We start from the raw sequence: 12,783 nt of genomic DNA, 5'->3' as shown, positions 1-12,783 counted from the left end.
AATAAAAGCATCACACAGTGTTCAGAAATACATCATTGGGGTGGTGAGTTATATGGTGTATTTTTGGGGTGTGTTGTGTGTTTTTTGGTGTATTTGTGCATTTCATTGTGGTGCTTTTTCCTAACACCTGTTAACACTGTTGGTGTATTCCGACAAGCAACCGATAAATGACCACTACAATTACCAAAACACCTCCCACTTACCCAGGCGCACTTAAATCTTCATAAATTAATCACTATCGTTAAATTAAGCAGAATGGACGATGCTAATATGGCTGCACCGCCCCACCTAAAGCCACCGCTGTATTTGAGCGCTAATATATATATATATATATATATATATATATATATATATATATATATATATATATATATAAGGGTAAAGAATGGCAATGCTACAATAACGGCCTTTTCATCAATTAAAACAGTCTAACAAGAAGGGGTATGATGATCAACCCCGGCCCATATTATACATGCATCATCATCATCATCAGCAAGGAAAATGCATAAAAGTAAAAGCTGCAATTTTTGTGACAGGCTGCATGAAACGTCAAAATTAGAAAGGCCCTGGGGATCGGAGTGTTAAAAGGAATTCATGACTCATGAAAATATGGAAATCATGAAAGTTCAATATGGACAGCTATTAAAAAACACAGTATACAATTACAAGTAAAATTAATTGTGTAGATAAATAGACAAAGGGAAAGGAAAAGCTCATAGAAGAATTTTAAAAATAATAATAATAATATATTTTTTTTTTTTGTCAACACTCTGTATTATATGTATTACCATTCTTTGTAGCGATTTCACTAAATACCTTGTGCTCTACTTTATTCGTAGAATATTTTTCAATGAAATCCTTCACTATTCATGGGTTATGGCCATATGAAAATAAAACTTGATTAAAATATTCAAATGGCCATAAACCATGATGGTAAAGGATTGTTTGAGGATGATTTGTTGAACACTTCTTGAAGGGAGGATGAAATGAGAGCCACTTATATAGGTAGGAAGAGATCAGAGGGAAGGTGAGGTTGTTTCACATGCTGCATGTATGAATAAGAAAATCAATTATGTGTGTGGGGTTGGGGACTTGGGGTTGGGGTTGTGGTTGGCCTATCATGCATAATGTCGCAAATTATGCCGTGGAATCGTGTTCACCGAGAATGGTGAACACAAGTCAAAACGACGTCGTTTTTAGGCAAAAAAAAAAAAAAAAAATCGCGGATGTGGAGTTAACGGCGCGTTACTGATCAAATTATGAATTTTCTGTTATGAGATTATGAATTTTATGAAAATTCATAATCTCATAACAGAAAATTCATAATCGCATAACAGAAAATTCATAAACTCACAACTGAAAATTCATAATCTCATAACAGAAAATTCATAATCTTATAACAGAAAATTCATACTCTCATGGTTCCAAAGTGAATGTGTAGGCATGGTTCCAAAGTGAATGTGCAGGCATGGATTCATAATTTATGAATGTCCGTGATTTCGGACGGGAATATGTAGGCATGGTTCCAAAGTGAATGTGCATGCATGAATTCATAATTTATGAATGTCCGAAACTCCGAAATTATGAATGTAATGAAAATTCATAATCTCATAACAGAAAATTCATAATCGCATAACAGAAAATTCATAATCTCATAACAGAAAATTCATAATCTCATGGTTCCAAAGTGAATGTATAGGCATGGTTCCAAAGTGAATGTGTAGGCAGTCACGTAATTAATTAAAAAAAAAAAAAAAAAAAAAAAAAAAAAAAAGATAACGGCGCACTAACACCGTTGGAACCGTGTTCACCATTCATGGTGAACACGGTTCCATGGCATAACGTCTGGCATAATGTATGCCAGCTATTTATAGGTTCCAATCTTGGTTTTTTTTTTTTTTTTTTTTAAAAAAAAAAATTCCTAATCTTAGAGTGGTTGTTACAACTGATTTTATCCTTGTATAAGTTCATTCTATAGAAATCAAGATTACGAGAATTCAAATGAAAAATGCAAATTAAAGCATAATATCTACAATTTATATTTGTGGTTGATCCCAGATGCAAGTGCATAATAATTTACAAGCTAAAACTACTACAAGAAAACACAGAAAGTTTATAGATGCAACCAAGTAAACACCTGTAACAAAAATGTGCACAAGTTTCGGACTTATATTGACATGACACAAAAGGCATAATGAGCAAACCCCAGGTCGATTGGAAGATCGTATAACTAAATAGAACAGGCCGGGGGTTGTATTCTTACAAAATGATTTTACTCAATTCAGTGCATAGTGAACCCGCTCCAGCAGACGCACAACCTGACTAACAGTAATAGGAGCAGGCAAGGGCTTTGAATTTAACATGATTGTATTATGTGAGCCAAGGGGTAGCGCTAATACAGCCTCTTGTTGCATACTAGTCAGCTCCAAGAACTGAGCAAGCATATCACCATCAAGTACCCTCAGTGCCCCAGCCTGCCAAATGAATGAGCATCACCAAACTTTATAAACTTTTCCTATCTTCATATCAATTTAATTTACATATTAGCATTAGTTCAATTTCCTATCCCAAAGAACCCATTGGGAGTAATTTTCACAAAGTACCAACAAGTTTCAAAAAAATCCTTTAGCTAAAGAATCAAAATAATAATAATTATTACTATTATATTGCATACCGAACTTTCACGGCTGCGGAACTCATTATGGTCATTTCCGAGTATAGGAGCAGTCAATGGATGAATAACAAGCCTTGCTTGTACTGCTTCTAACAGTTCATATTCCACCCTGTGATCAAGCAAAGCAAATTTCAATGAAAACACATGCAGTCCAGGATCTATTTTCTGTGAAACATTTACTTCAGGAACATTGAATTGAAGTTACAACAATAATTTCTTTTCCTAATAGTAAAAACTGTAGTCAATTTTGGACAGTACATGGTACTCATATTACAATGCAGTAGTGATAAAAACATGTTTCCATTTCCAGCCCTTGTTTTTCTTCTATTTTTCTTTCCCCCATTTATTTCAGTAGTGTGTATCAAGTGGAACAGGCTAGCTAAACAGTTCACATAGAGACCAAGGAAGTCAAATAGTCAATGCATACTGACACTTCAAAGGAATCACCAAATCATTTCATACCTTGTCAGAGGAACAAAAGTAATTATGCTTCCTAACAGTGTGCTAGCCATAATGCTACTCTGTGACACATCACTAACGCCATTAGTGTCTCGACAGCCCCTCAAAACATCGTCAGCAGGAAGTTTGTAGGAGAATGAGCCCTGCAATTAGTAGTTCCTTGAGTCATATTTGTGAAGAGCATGACCAACTAGTCATGATAAAAATATTTTAAAAGAAAAACAATATTATAAAATTCTGCTGTCATTTAACAAGAAAATTCTAAGTCCAATCATTGGAAATTTTAGTAAAATCAGCTGACTTCCATGAGATAAAGCCTGACAAATAAAGAGTAGCCCGCATTTAAGCTCCACATTTATTAAGGTACTTTGAGGCCACAGAAAACACAGCATTGTATTTCCGTAACAAAATCTGGCATATCATTAGTCTGTCTTAATCATTAGCTCACACTGTCACAGGTTGTCAGAAAGTGGCCACAAATAAAGAACACCTCCAGTTAAGGAGAGCAGCAAATTTCTTTTCCACAAACACATTATTTTAGTCCAAATCGCTTCAGTAAGCTGAATCATATATAGAGAGTAGAAGTTCTCATCTCTATAAACATTCAAGTCATTTAGTTTCTAAAATTTTTATAATATAAGTCAGCAGTTAACTGCAGTTACTACCCTTTTTTGTCCATAAATGGTGTTCCTATCATCTATACTAATAACTCTTAGGAGTTTTAAGCTTTTGGTTTCCCTTTGTTCACCATGCTGATGGTCAAACTCCTCATGATAACTTTTAAACACTTTTGGTTCCTTAGGTCTTTAAAAATTGCCAGCATTATTCCCTACTGTTTACTGTGTACATGATTACGGAAATTCAAGTGCTTGACCACAACAGGTGAGGCAAGCTGACAACATAAGCCAATAGCTGGATTCAAAATAACAAAAACCATTTGATTTGCTAAACAGAGGAGTTCAACAGACAGATGCTGCAACAGGTAAAAATTTGTAGAAAAAATCCTCCTTCCCCTGTTCTCAGCAGAGAAAAGAAGGGCAATTAATAACCCCCTGTTGTTTTCCAATGATTTGTAGACTATAGGCCAATGATGAATTAGCAATTTAATCTTCCAAGTCATTTAATCAGGTTATTCTTCATAAACTGCTCTGAAACTTTGTTCTTGACAAAGATCTTGAATGTTTATAGAGATGAGATCTTGATTAAGCTCTGAAATCTGAAATTTTACAGCTCATACCGGATGCCTAGTTCTGACATCGATGGTGTCAAACAGCAAGCAGAGGAAGCGGCAGATGCATACCATCCTCCTCAGGAATGTTGAACTTGACAACTTTTGGGTTCAAGTCTGGATTTGGGTCCTTTGCACCACCTCCATTCATAAGGATGCTGAATTGAAGTGGCAACTAATGAACTTAGCCAAATCCCAAAGAGTTTACATCTACTAAAGAACTGTGCATTTTTTTTCACGGTTAAAGGGTAGGGGTCCAAGACTGGCTATTTTTAAAAACTTAAGTGACCAAGGGTGGCTTAATATTAGGATAAAGAGTTTGACCATCAGAGTTATTAAAGAAGGGGGTCGGTCTACAAGTGAAAAGACCCTAACTCTTAAATGCAGTTCTTAAAGACAAGATTCATAGAAACAACTATGATGTGGCAGCAGATGACAGCTGATCTCATGGCAACATCATTTCCAATAGGTCCTAAAAAAACTTACTTTTCGGATCCGCATCGCAATTTCACCCATGTAAAATGATGAAACTACAGCTAAGTTGCTTTCAGGACTGGAATTCTCTGCAACACTAAGCTCAGTTAGAAACAAATCAAGAAAGGCAACTTTGCAATTACAGCATACAACATATCAACAACAAGAAACTAATAGATAAAGAGTTCAAAGAAGATGAAAAGGGGAAAAGTAGAAACTAAAAGCATTGAAATCAAAACAAACATTTACTTGGGCCAAAGAAGAGAAACATCTTTTCAGGCCATTAAAATTTATAATTACACTATGACTATCTCAGATAGTCTCCAGAGACTAGCATAAGCTGGAAATATAGACAATTGAATTGCAGCAAAAACCAGTTGCAAGTACAAGAAAGAATATGATTTCAAAAATAATACAAGGTCCGAAAGAAAAAAGTTTACCTTCTGAATGATTTAAACAGGACAAGATGGCAACACTCCCCTTTCGATCAGAAACTGCAGCTGTATCAGCATCCATAAGAATACAATCAGCAACTAACCGCTGGACAGGATCACAGTAAAGCTGTTCCAGTTTTCTTGAATCCTGGGTCGAAATACAGAATCAAGGTAACGTGTTTACGATAAAAGAATTTCATGCTACCAATGCAAGCCACTACTTAGGCTTGAACTTTCTGCGTAAGTACACAAACTTAAGAAAGCAGCATGATGAATATGCTCAACCATTTCCTAAAATAAAGCAGCAAAAAGGTGATAATAACAGATCAAGAATCTAATACCTCCCGATATGAGTAGAATATGATACCATCCCTACAATCACCAACAGCAATTCTATTTAAGTGTGCAGTTAAAGTCATGATCATGAATCGTGTTTTCCCTCCCACTAGTCGTCTCACCCTTTGACGAGAATGATCATTGGTGAAGCTACATACATAAAACTGACAAAAAGAGAGAGCATATATTAGAAGCGACAGAGGGGGCCACGCAAGGCAACTTATTATGCAAAAAAAAAGGTATATTGCTACTTACAGAATTACCAGCTGAAGCCACGAAATTACGATCAAGGAAAGGGCAGATAGCAAGAACAGCTCCTGGCCAAATGTTTGAATATGTTAAACGTAACTGCCATGGCTCACTTTCTTCAAGTCTAATCCCATCACAGCTGTTGTCATCAGGGCTGCTACAAAGGCTACTACCAGACAGCTGTTCAGTTGCATATCCCCCACTTTCACAGAAGGGTGAAGTTCGTTGAGAAGATGATCCAGCTCTCGAAAAAAATGCTATTGAACCACTATCTGAATTTTGAATATGTTCAAGGCAGAGGACTAACAAACGACCCTTAGTACTGTTAAAAAAGAATTTATCAGATGAATACAAAAAGATAAGGCAAAGATACTTAAAAACAATTGATTGAAGAAATACTTTTAGATCAAGAAGTAAAATCATTGACCATGCTACAGAAAGCTACTAGGATAAACAATAAGCTCAAAGTATAACTGTCAGAGTGTCAGGTTAGAAATTTTCAAACATCTTATGAATTTTAAATATACAAGTAAACATCCACTATAATTTATAAACATACGTAAATCTAAAGCCAACATAATAAAAGGAACATATCTCAAAAAGAAACTGCCAAAATGAATTCAGGAGATAATAATAAACCTTTCAGCTTCACCACTAGGCATTATTACAGGTCCTGATGTGCGGCTAGTTCCAACTACCATAACTTGATCATTCCCATATTTCACCAACACCATGCATTTACCAGTCTCCCCAGGATCCAGTTTAAATGAGGATACCACTGATCCGCTTAAAGGATCTATACAGCAAACATCAGAGGATGAATCATCACTGAGGTCAGTCCTCAAGACAACCAATAACTTGCTTTCACTATGATATAAGACCTTGCGTGGAGTGCCATCAAGGTTAAACTTCTGCACATTAAGCCGTTTACTAGACACCATCTCCACCTAAAACATAATTAGGACAACTGTTATATCAAACTATGATTACCATGAAGACATAATGAATAAACAAACTATTAGGCTGTAATTACTGAAAGAAAATGCAAGGAAAGATGATGCTCTTTCTTGTGCAAGAATGAAAACCTAACAGGCAAAATATTTACGGAGTATTTTATACCCTAAACAGTTTCTTTTCAAAGGGGGGAAGGGGTTAGAGGATCTAGCATTACAAACACAGTCCCAAAAAAGGGTCTCTAACAGGCCAGACTTCAGAAGCATGAAGCAGATGTCTAGATAACCTCCAAACAGGTCTTGAACTTGAATAAAAACATAAATAGTTGCTGAGTAGAAACTCAGGTGGTTAGGTTCGTATACAAGGTGTAGTGCTACAACTTCTTCCATTTTGTCATATGATTCCAACAGTTACTAAGCAAACCGTTTTATCAGATTTCCCTCATCTCCTCCACCTAATATCTTAGATAAAAAGTAAGGCACCCTACTCAAAAATCATTCGCATTAGGTTTTTTTTTTTTTTTTTTTTTTAAACTACAATATCAAGCATGCATTTTTTCCATGCATTGAATCCATATAATATTCAAATTAAGGTAATAGATACCAAGGGCACCCTACCTAATAATATCATGCATACAATGTTACGAGCATTAAATCCACACAACATTCAAAAGGTTACATTCAATTAGGAGTTGATGCCTCAACATTTAAGCAAAGAACAATAAATAGAATGGAAATAAACTATACCAAATTAAGACTGTTGTCAGCAACAAATAGAATTCCCTTGGGACATTCAGTGGAACAAACAGGAGTGGCATTTGTGGAAGGCTGAAAGGAGATGGATGTATAGGAAAGGCTATGTCTTGCAGTTTGTAATAGCCAAGGCCTATCACTCAGTGCAATTACATCAGCATCAAGAGAGTCACTCAGTGGAACCAAAAAAGCTGGGGTGATGCCTATGCGACGAACAGCAATTAGTTGAAGATGAATAGGAAAACTGTCCCTCATCTTATCAAATAAAGTGGATGAGGAAGTAGGCATGGCCTTGTAATTTACAGATGTGAATGGTGTAGTAGAATTTTCCAAATTAGAACTGGTGAAATGCTGCAGATTAGATGACTGTAGCACAGAAATATTAGAGGTAGAAGGCCACTCAAACCTGAGTAGCATACCATTCCTCAATCCTGAAAGAATATAGGGTCGATCAACAAGTACAAGCTTTACATCCTGAGGAACACAGCCAGTGATGGTAGTTCCTAGAGTGTTCGTTAATGATATGGATCCTATAGCAATAACTTGAAGGCCCTTATCCAGCGAAAAGGACAGTACTTCTACCGAAGGTTTGTGTGTACCAATAATAAAGGTACTACTAAGGTCAAGCTCTGCCGGAAAAGCAGCCAAAGGGGCATCATTTGTGCTGCTCATTGGTGAAACTAATGGTTTTTGCTCAAGCTGTTTCTGAGGGATGGAAATGCAGGACAACTCATCCTGCAATCTTACATGTTGCAACTGGTACAATTCATATTGATAAGCTGATAATGATTTCAGACCAAGTACATACAAAAAGGATGGACTAGAAGTGGCCACAACTATCACATTATGCCCAACTGCACCCAAAATAATTCTTGTATCATTAGGCGACCATGATGTTCCACCAACAGGAGAAGATAGGGGAACACCTTCAGGATGAGCAGATGCAATAGGCACGCAAAGTCTAACAGCATCTTTGTGTATTTGCACCAGTAAACCATCAGCCATGAGACCACATGCCAAGGTGCTGACATCAGGCTCGAAACCCACAGAATCAGTTACATCAGAAAAGCTTACCCCAACTGAAAGCACTCTGGTTTCTTCAACAAATGAGAGAACAAGGAATGAATGATATCTATCAGTGACTTTCATTTTGACAGTCCAAGTGCCAGTTATCCCTTGATAAATGGGAGCAGTTTTCAACAACTTCTCCACACTGATACCACTTCGAATAATTCGTAACGACCCTTCAGGTGCCATCCCGCAGCAAGCAAACATTTGATCATGTTTCTCATTGTAGTAGTCCACAACTGACATATCCAATATTGGTGCAATGTTCTGGATTGGACTTCTGTAAACTAGCCTGCCATCATCCAATTTTAAAACCATCCCATCACCCATCTCAACAATAGCTGCTATAAAATCACTTTCCACCCACAATAGCTCCTTTGCTGGTAGCCCTTTGTAAAGGCAATCAGATAAGCTCATTTTGATGCCATCGGAATCAGAAAAAATCTCAACCATAAAAAGTTGGCCTGAATCAGCACTAAAAATCATCCTTGGGTTGTTTTTATTTGCAGAGTCCCAACTCCATGAGCAGACATAATTAGTACCTGGTTTGGTGCTGCTATCATCATCAATATTCATTGGATCACTTTTGTTTATGTCACTGAGCTCCAATAAGGCAGAGGCAGCAACATTATACATTCCTTCTTCATCAATGATATCAGGAATCCTAATTGTAGGTTCCACAAAATTCTGCTCTTCCACTGAAGGAGTAAAATTTAAACTAATTCTATATAGGAAATAAGGATTATGAGCATCCTTGCAATCCATTAAGACGGCATCTCCAGCCTTGAACAGTATAACTAGTCCATAAGAATGCGGAACTTCAACTATATGATGTGCAAATGGTCCAGCTTCTACATACTGATATATCACATGAAGCAAATTTTCTTTAGGTTTCCATTCTAACAACATGAGCTCATTCCTATATGTTCTCTCCCTGCAGTAGATAATTCATCTTTCTTATTAACAGTGGGAAGCTTTATCAACAAAAATAAATATCACAGAGAAGAATAACAGGAAACCAGTTTCAGTAATAAAGCAATTTTACAAATTGGGAATTTGACAAAATCTTCTCTGTGCAACCATTATCAGTCATCATACCTATTCAGAAGAATTGCTAATACAGGGTTGTGCTCCTTACTTGGCTGGCGGAGATCTTTTGAGATAAAGCACATGCTCCATATGGTACCACAGATTTCAGTAACACCATTTACAGTTTTAATGTCCTCGTGATTGTCAGGAGGACAACAGATTTTCTAATACCATTAAGCAAAAGAATGTCAGCAACTCCAATTGTTATATCCAGTTCAGGTAGGTAGAAAGCACATAGAAAATAAAGCACAGTTAGAAACTTAACCTTATCAATAATATCATTGCCACAAGAAGTCGAGACAGAGAAAAGAGCTAATTTGTTTTCATATGCGCTAGCGGCAATGAAACAGCCACTGCATAGAGCAAAGTAATAAACCTACATAAATAAACATCCTACAAACTCTAAGTCATAACCCAAGAACTGATAAGTAATGTTGCTAACAATCTAACTGTACTGGTTACACTTATTAGTCAAGGACAAAACTTACTTAGAATCAATGGCTAGCATCCTTCCAATTTGATTCCTTGAATTCCCAAGAGAAGAGAGTTGAACATGTGTTAATGGGAAAAACCTAGATCAACAATGAAGGCCCATAAAAGTAAGACTGAAATGGAAATAATAAGTTTCTAAGCTAAATTTGAACACTGTAACTATAGATCGAGTACTTAGCAGGATTAGGAAAAAAAATAAAAATAAAGCAAAAAGAATATAAATATATTTAGTCAACAAAAAACAAAACCAAAACCTGTGCATTTCATTGCAAAATGCAAGAAATGATAGCTTTCCTGAATCAGAAATAACAACCAGAATGTCCTTGCCATGAATCTACAAAGAAACAAATAATAGAATGATACCCTGAATTTGTATAGAAATAAATCTGACTGTTAAAAGAAAAGTAACTAAAAACCTGTGAGCTTCGAGAATGAAATCGGTCATTCCAAGGCAGAATGGCAAGGTCTTTTATAGTGCCAAACACTGGCTGCTCACATATAGATTGTACAACTCCATCATCATCTATGATCACCAATTCTATAGATGTCTCCTGAACCAAATGTCTATCATATATCAGTTATCATCATCAGCTAGCACTAAGAAGCAAGGACTACAATCAAGATAATATGGCATCCAAACTTAAGCTCTATTCACACATTCACTATACTAAAGCTAATGAATTTGTGTACCCTACACAGAAGCAGTTAGCCTCACCTCTGTAGAGACCTTATATGCCTAAAACTATTCACCACATAGGATGCAGACCCTAATTCTCAGTCATTCCAATTTGTGATATGCTATTTCTATTTTCCTTCTCACAATTTTCACCTTTAATTCGCATTTCTTAAACAATTTTTTTCGCACTGCAACAAGCCCCACTTGAGATGATTTCATCACTGTTTTAATCTTTCCGGACACGGGTTTGCCTAGATAACTAAACAACAAGCGTTGATAATTGCACTTAAAGAAAATTTAATCGCTAAGCATTTGCAACTGAAAGCAGAAATCCAATACTGAGTATTAATAATCCCAAACGGAGCAGATAAATTAAGAGATAACACGGAGACCTTGCCGAAAACAACGTCGTTTGAGGAAGGGAAGCGGATGTGGCCATAGACGACTTGGAGAACAACGCTTCCTCTTAGCACCGTCTTCGCCAAATAACATCCTCCGTTCATAGCTGCTGATCGTGACCTGGAGCTACTCGCCGGCGCCGACGACGATGATTCCTCCTCCGAAACCGCCATCTTAGACAACGTATAGCAGGGATTGTATTCAGCTCGGCTTGATTCCGATTCCAATTTTCATTCAATTGAATGGTAATTAAATCCAGATAAACCTAGGGTTTTTACTGTTTATGTCCTTCGCAGTTGAAAAGAGTAGTAGAGAAGTGAGGAAATGGGCCAGTTCTAATAATTTGCTCCTTCGTACTCTTGCAGGCTGTTTAACTGTTTTTTCCGTTTTTTTTTTCAGTTTTAGAAAGAAAATTCCATAACTCCACTTTTAAAGGAATTAATTTAATAACCAAAAATGAAATTTGTATTAGAAGGAAATATTGAATGGAGGTAAAGATTATGCATCATTTACTGAGACTTCATCACAGTAGTTAGGGCATCCTTAATAGTGTGAAGATTTTGAGGGGGATTTTATAAGTGTGATTAAAAAAGAGAAAATGATGATTTTGAGGGAATTTTAGAGATGTTATTAGGAAAGGGAAAATGAATGATAAGGGAAAAAGAAAAAAAAAAACTAAAAATCAAGAAAAATAAAATAAAAGCTTAACACGCCCCGCGCTATTTCTACCCAATGCGCACGATATGCGCAAATAAGAAAAGGAATGGACCCACAAGACTGACAAAATCTTCATTTTTTTGGTAGAAGGGCCGAAGGCCCCCGGAGAGAGTTAAGCTATTCTTCGTGGCGCAACACTGTTCGCGTCGCGAACCATCAACGAGTGGAGGTCTTCCGGAGCATGAGCTAGAACAGTAGTCCCCCACGACGCGTTTTGCCCCAGATTGGCAAGGAAGTCGGCACATTGATTTCCTTCTCGAAGCACATAGAGACAAAATCTTCATGTTAGTATGTTACTGCAAAAACCTCTCCCCTCTCTCTCCGCGATCCTCTCTCTTCCAGCTTGTCATTTTTTCTTAAAATTTGTGCACAATCCCTTTATTGGGATTGCTCTTAGAGCATCCACACCAAAAATTAATAAGTGGTTAATATCAGATGAATAAACTTGGATGTGGATATTAAGAGATGTGGGGTGGGGTTATTTGAGAGAAGATTTCTCCTGCAAATACAAAAATAATGTCAGAAGAAAGAAAAAGTAAAAAAAAAAAAAAAAATTAAGCAACACAGGCTGTGCGCGTTTGCATGTCAGGCACGCTGTTTCAGCGCGCCTGACGCTCCAGTTTTTTTTTTTTTTTTTTTTTAATTTAAGTTTTCTCCTTTTTTTTTTCTCTCTCTCCCCTCCCACTTTCTCTTTTCTAATCACTCTTACATTATCCCCCATTCTCCCCAACTGATGCGGATGCTCTTAGGCTATTCTTATCTCAAAAATTTCTCACTTTCTA

At 36.7% G+C, this 12,783-nt stretch overlaps 1 protein-coding gene across 4 annotated transcripts; it reads right to left on the bottom strand.

Moving 5' to 3' along the window:
• Positions 1 to 1,996: 1,996 nt before the first annotated feature.
• On the bottom strand, positions 1,997 to 11,642 carry LOC109181631 (splicing factor 3B subunit 3). 4 transcript variants are annotated; one of them, XM_019331489.1, is made up of 15 exons: positions 11,278 to 11,638; positions 10,626 to 10,760; positions 10,464 to 10,543; positions 10,206 to 10,289; positions 9,983 to 10,070; positions 9,727 to 9,881; positions 7,555 to 9,562; positions 6,494 to 6,801; positions 5,861 to 6,176; positions 5,611 to 5,769; positions 5,276 to 5,417; positions 4,848 to 4,924; positions 3,137 to 3,276; positions 2,675 to 2,783; positions 1,997 to 2,474 (listed from the first exon to the last, which is right to left on the bottom strand). In XM_019331489.1, the coding sequence occupies exons 1-15, from the start codon at positions 11,455 to 11,457 to the stop codon at positions 2,277 to 2,279; spliced, it is 4,179 nt and encodes a 1,392-aa protein (XP_019187034.1). In that variant the 5' UTR covers positions 11,458 to 11,638; the 3' UTR covers positions 1,997 to 2,276. The 4 variants fall into 4 exon arrangements, with proteins under 4 accessions (XP_019187034.1, XP_019187036.1, XP_019187037.1 ...); XM_019331491.1 differs by lacking the exons at positions 1,997 to 2,474; positions 2,675 to 2,783; positions 3,137 to 3,276 and adding an exon at positions 3,283 to 4,735 and having other exon boundaries at positions 4,777 to 4,924; positions 11,278 to 11,641; XM_019331492.1 differs by lacking the exons at positions 1,997 to 2,474; positions 2,675 to 2,783; positions 3,137 to 3,276 and having other exon boundaries at positions 4,848 to 5,073; positions 5,244 to 5,417; positions 11,278 to 11,641.
• Between the last annotated feature and the right edge of the window lie 1,141 nt (positions 11,643 to 12,783).

The sequence above is a fragment of the Ipomoea nil genome, unplaced genomic scaffold, assembly GCF_001879475.1.
Source record: "Ipomoea nil cultivar Tokyo-kokei standard unplaced genomic scaffold, Asagao_1.1 scaffold1043, whole genome shotgun sequence".
NCBI lineage: Eukaryota > Viridiplantae > Streptophyta > Magnoliopsida > Solanales > Convolvulaceae > Ipomoea > Ipomoea nil.
This window is presented reverse-complemented; position numbering and strand designations above follow the sequence as displayed.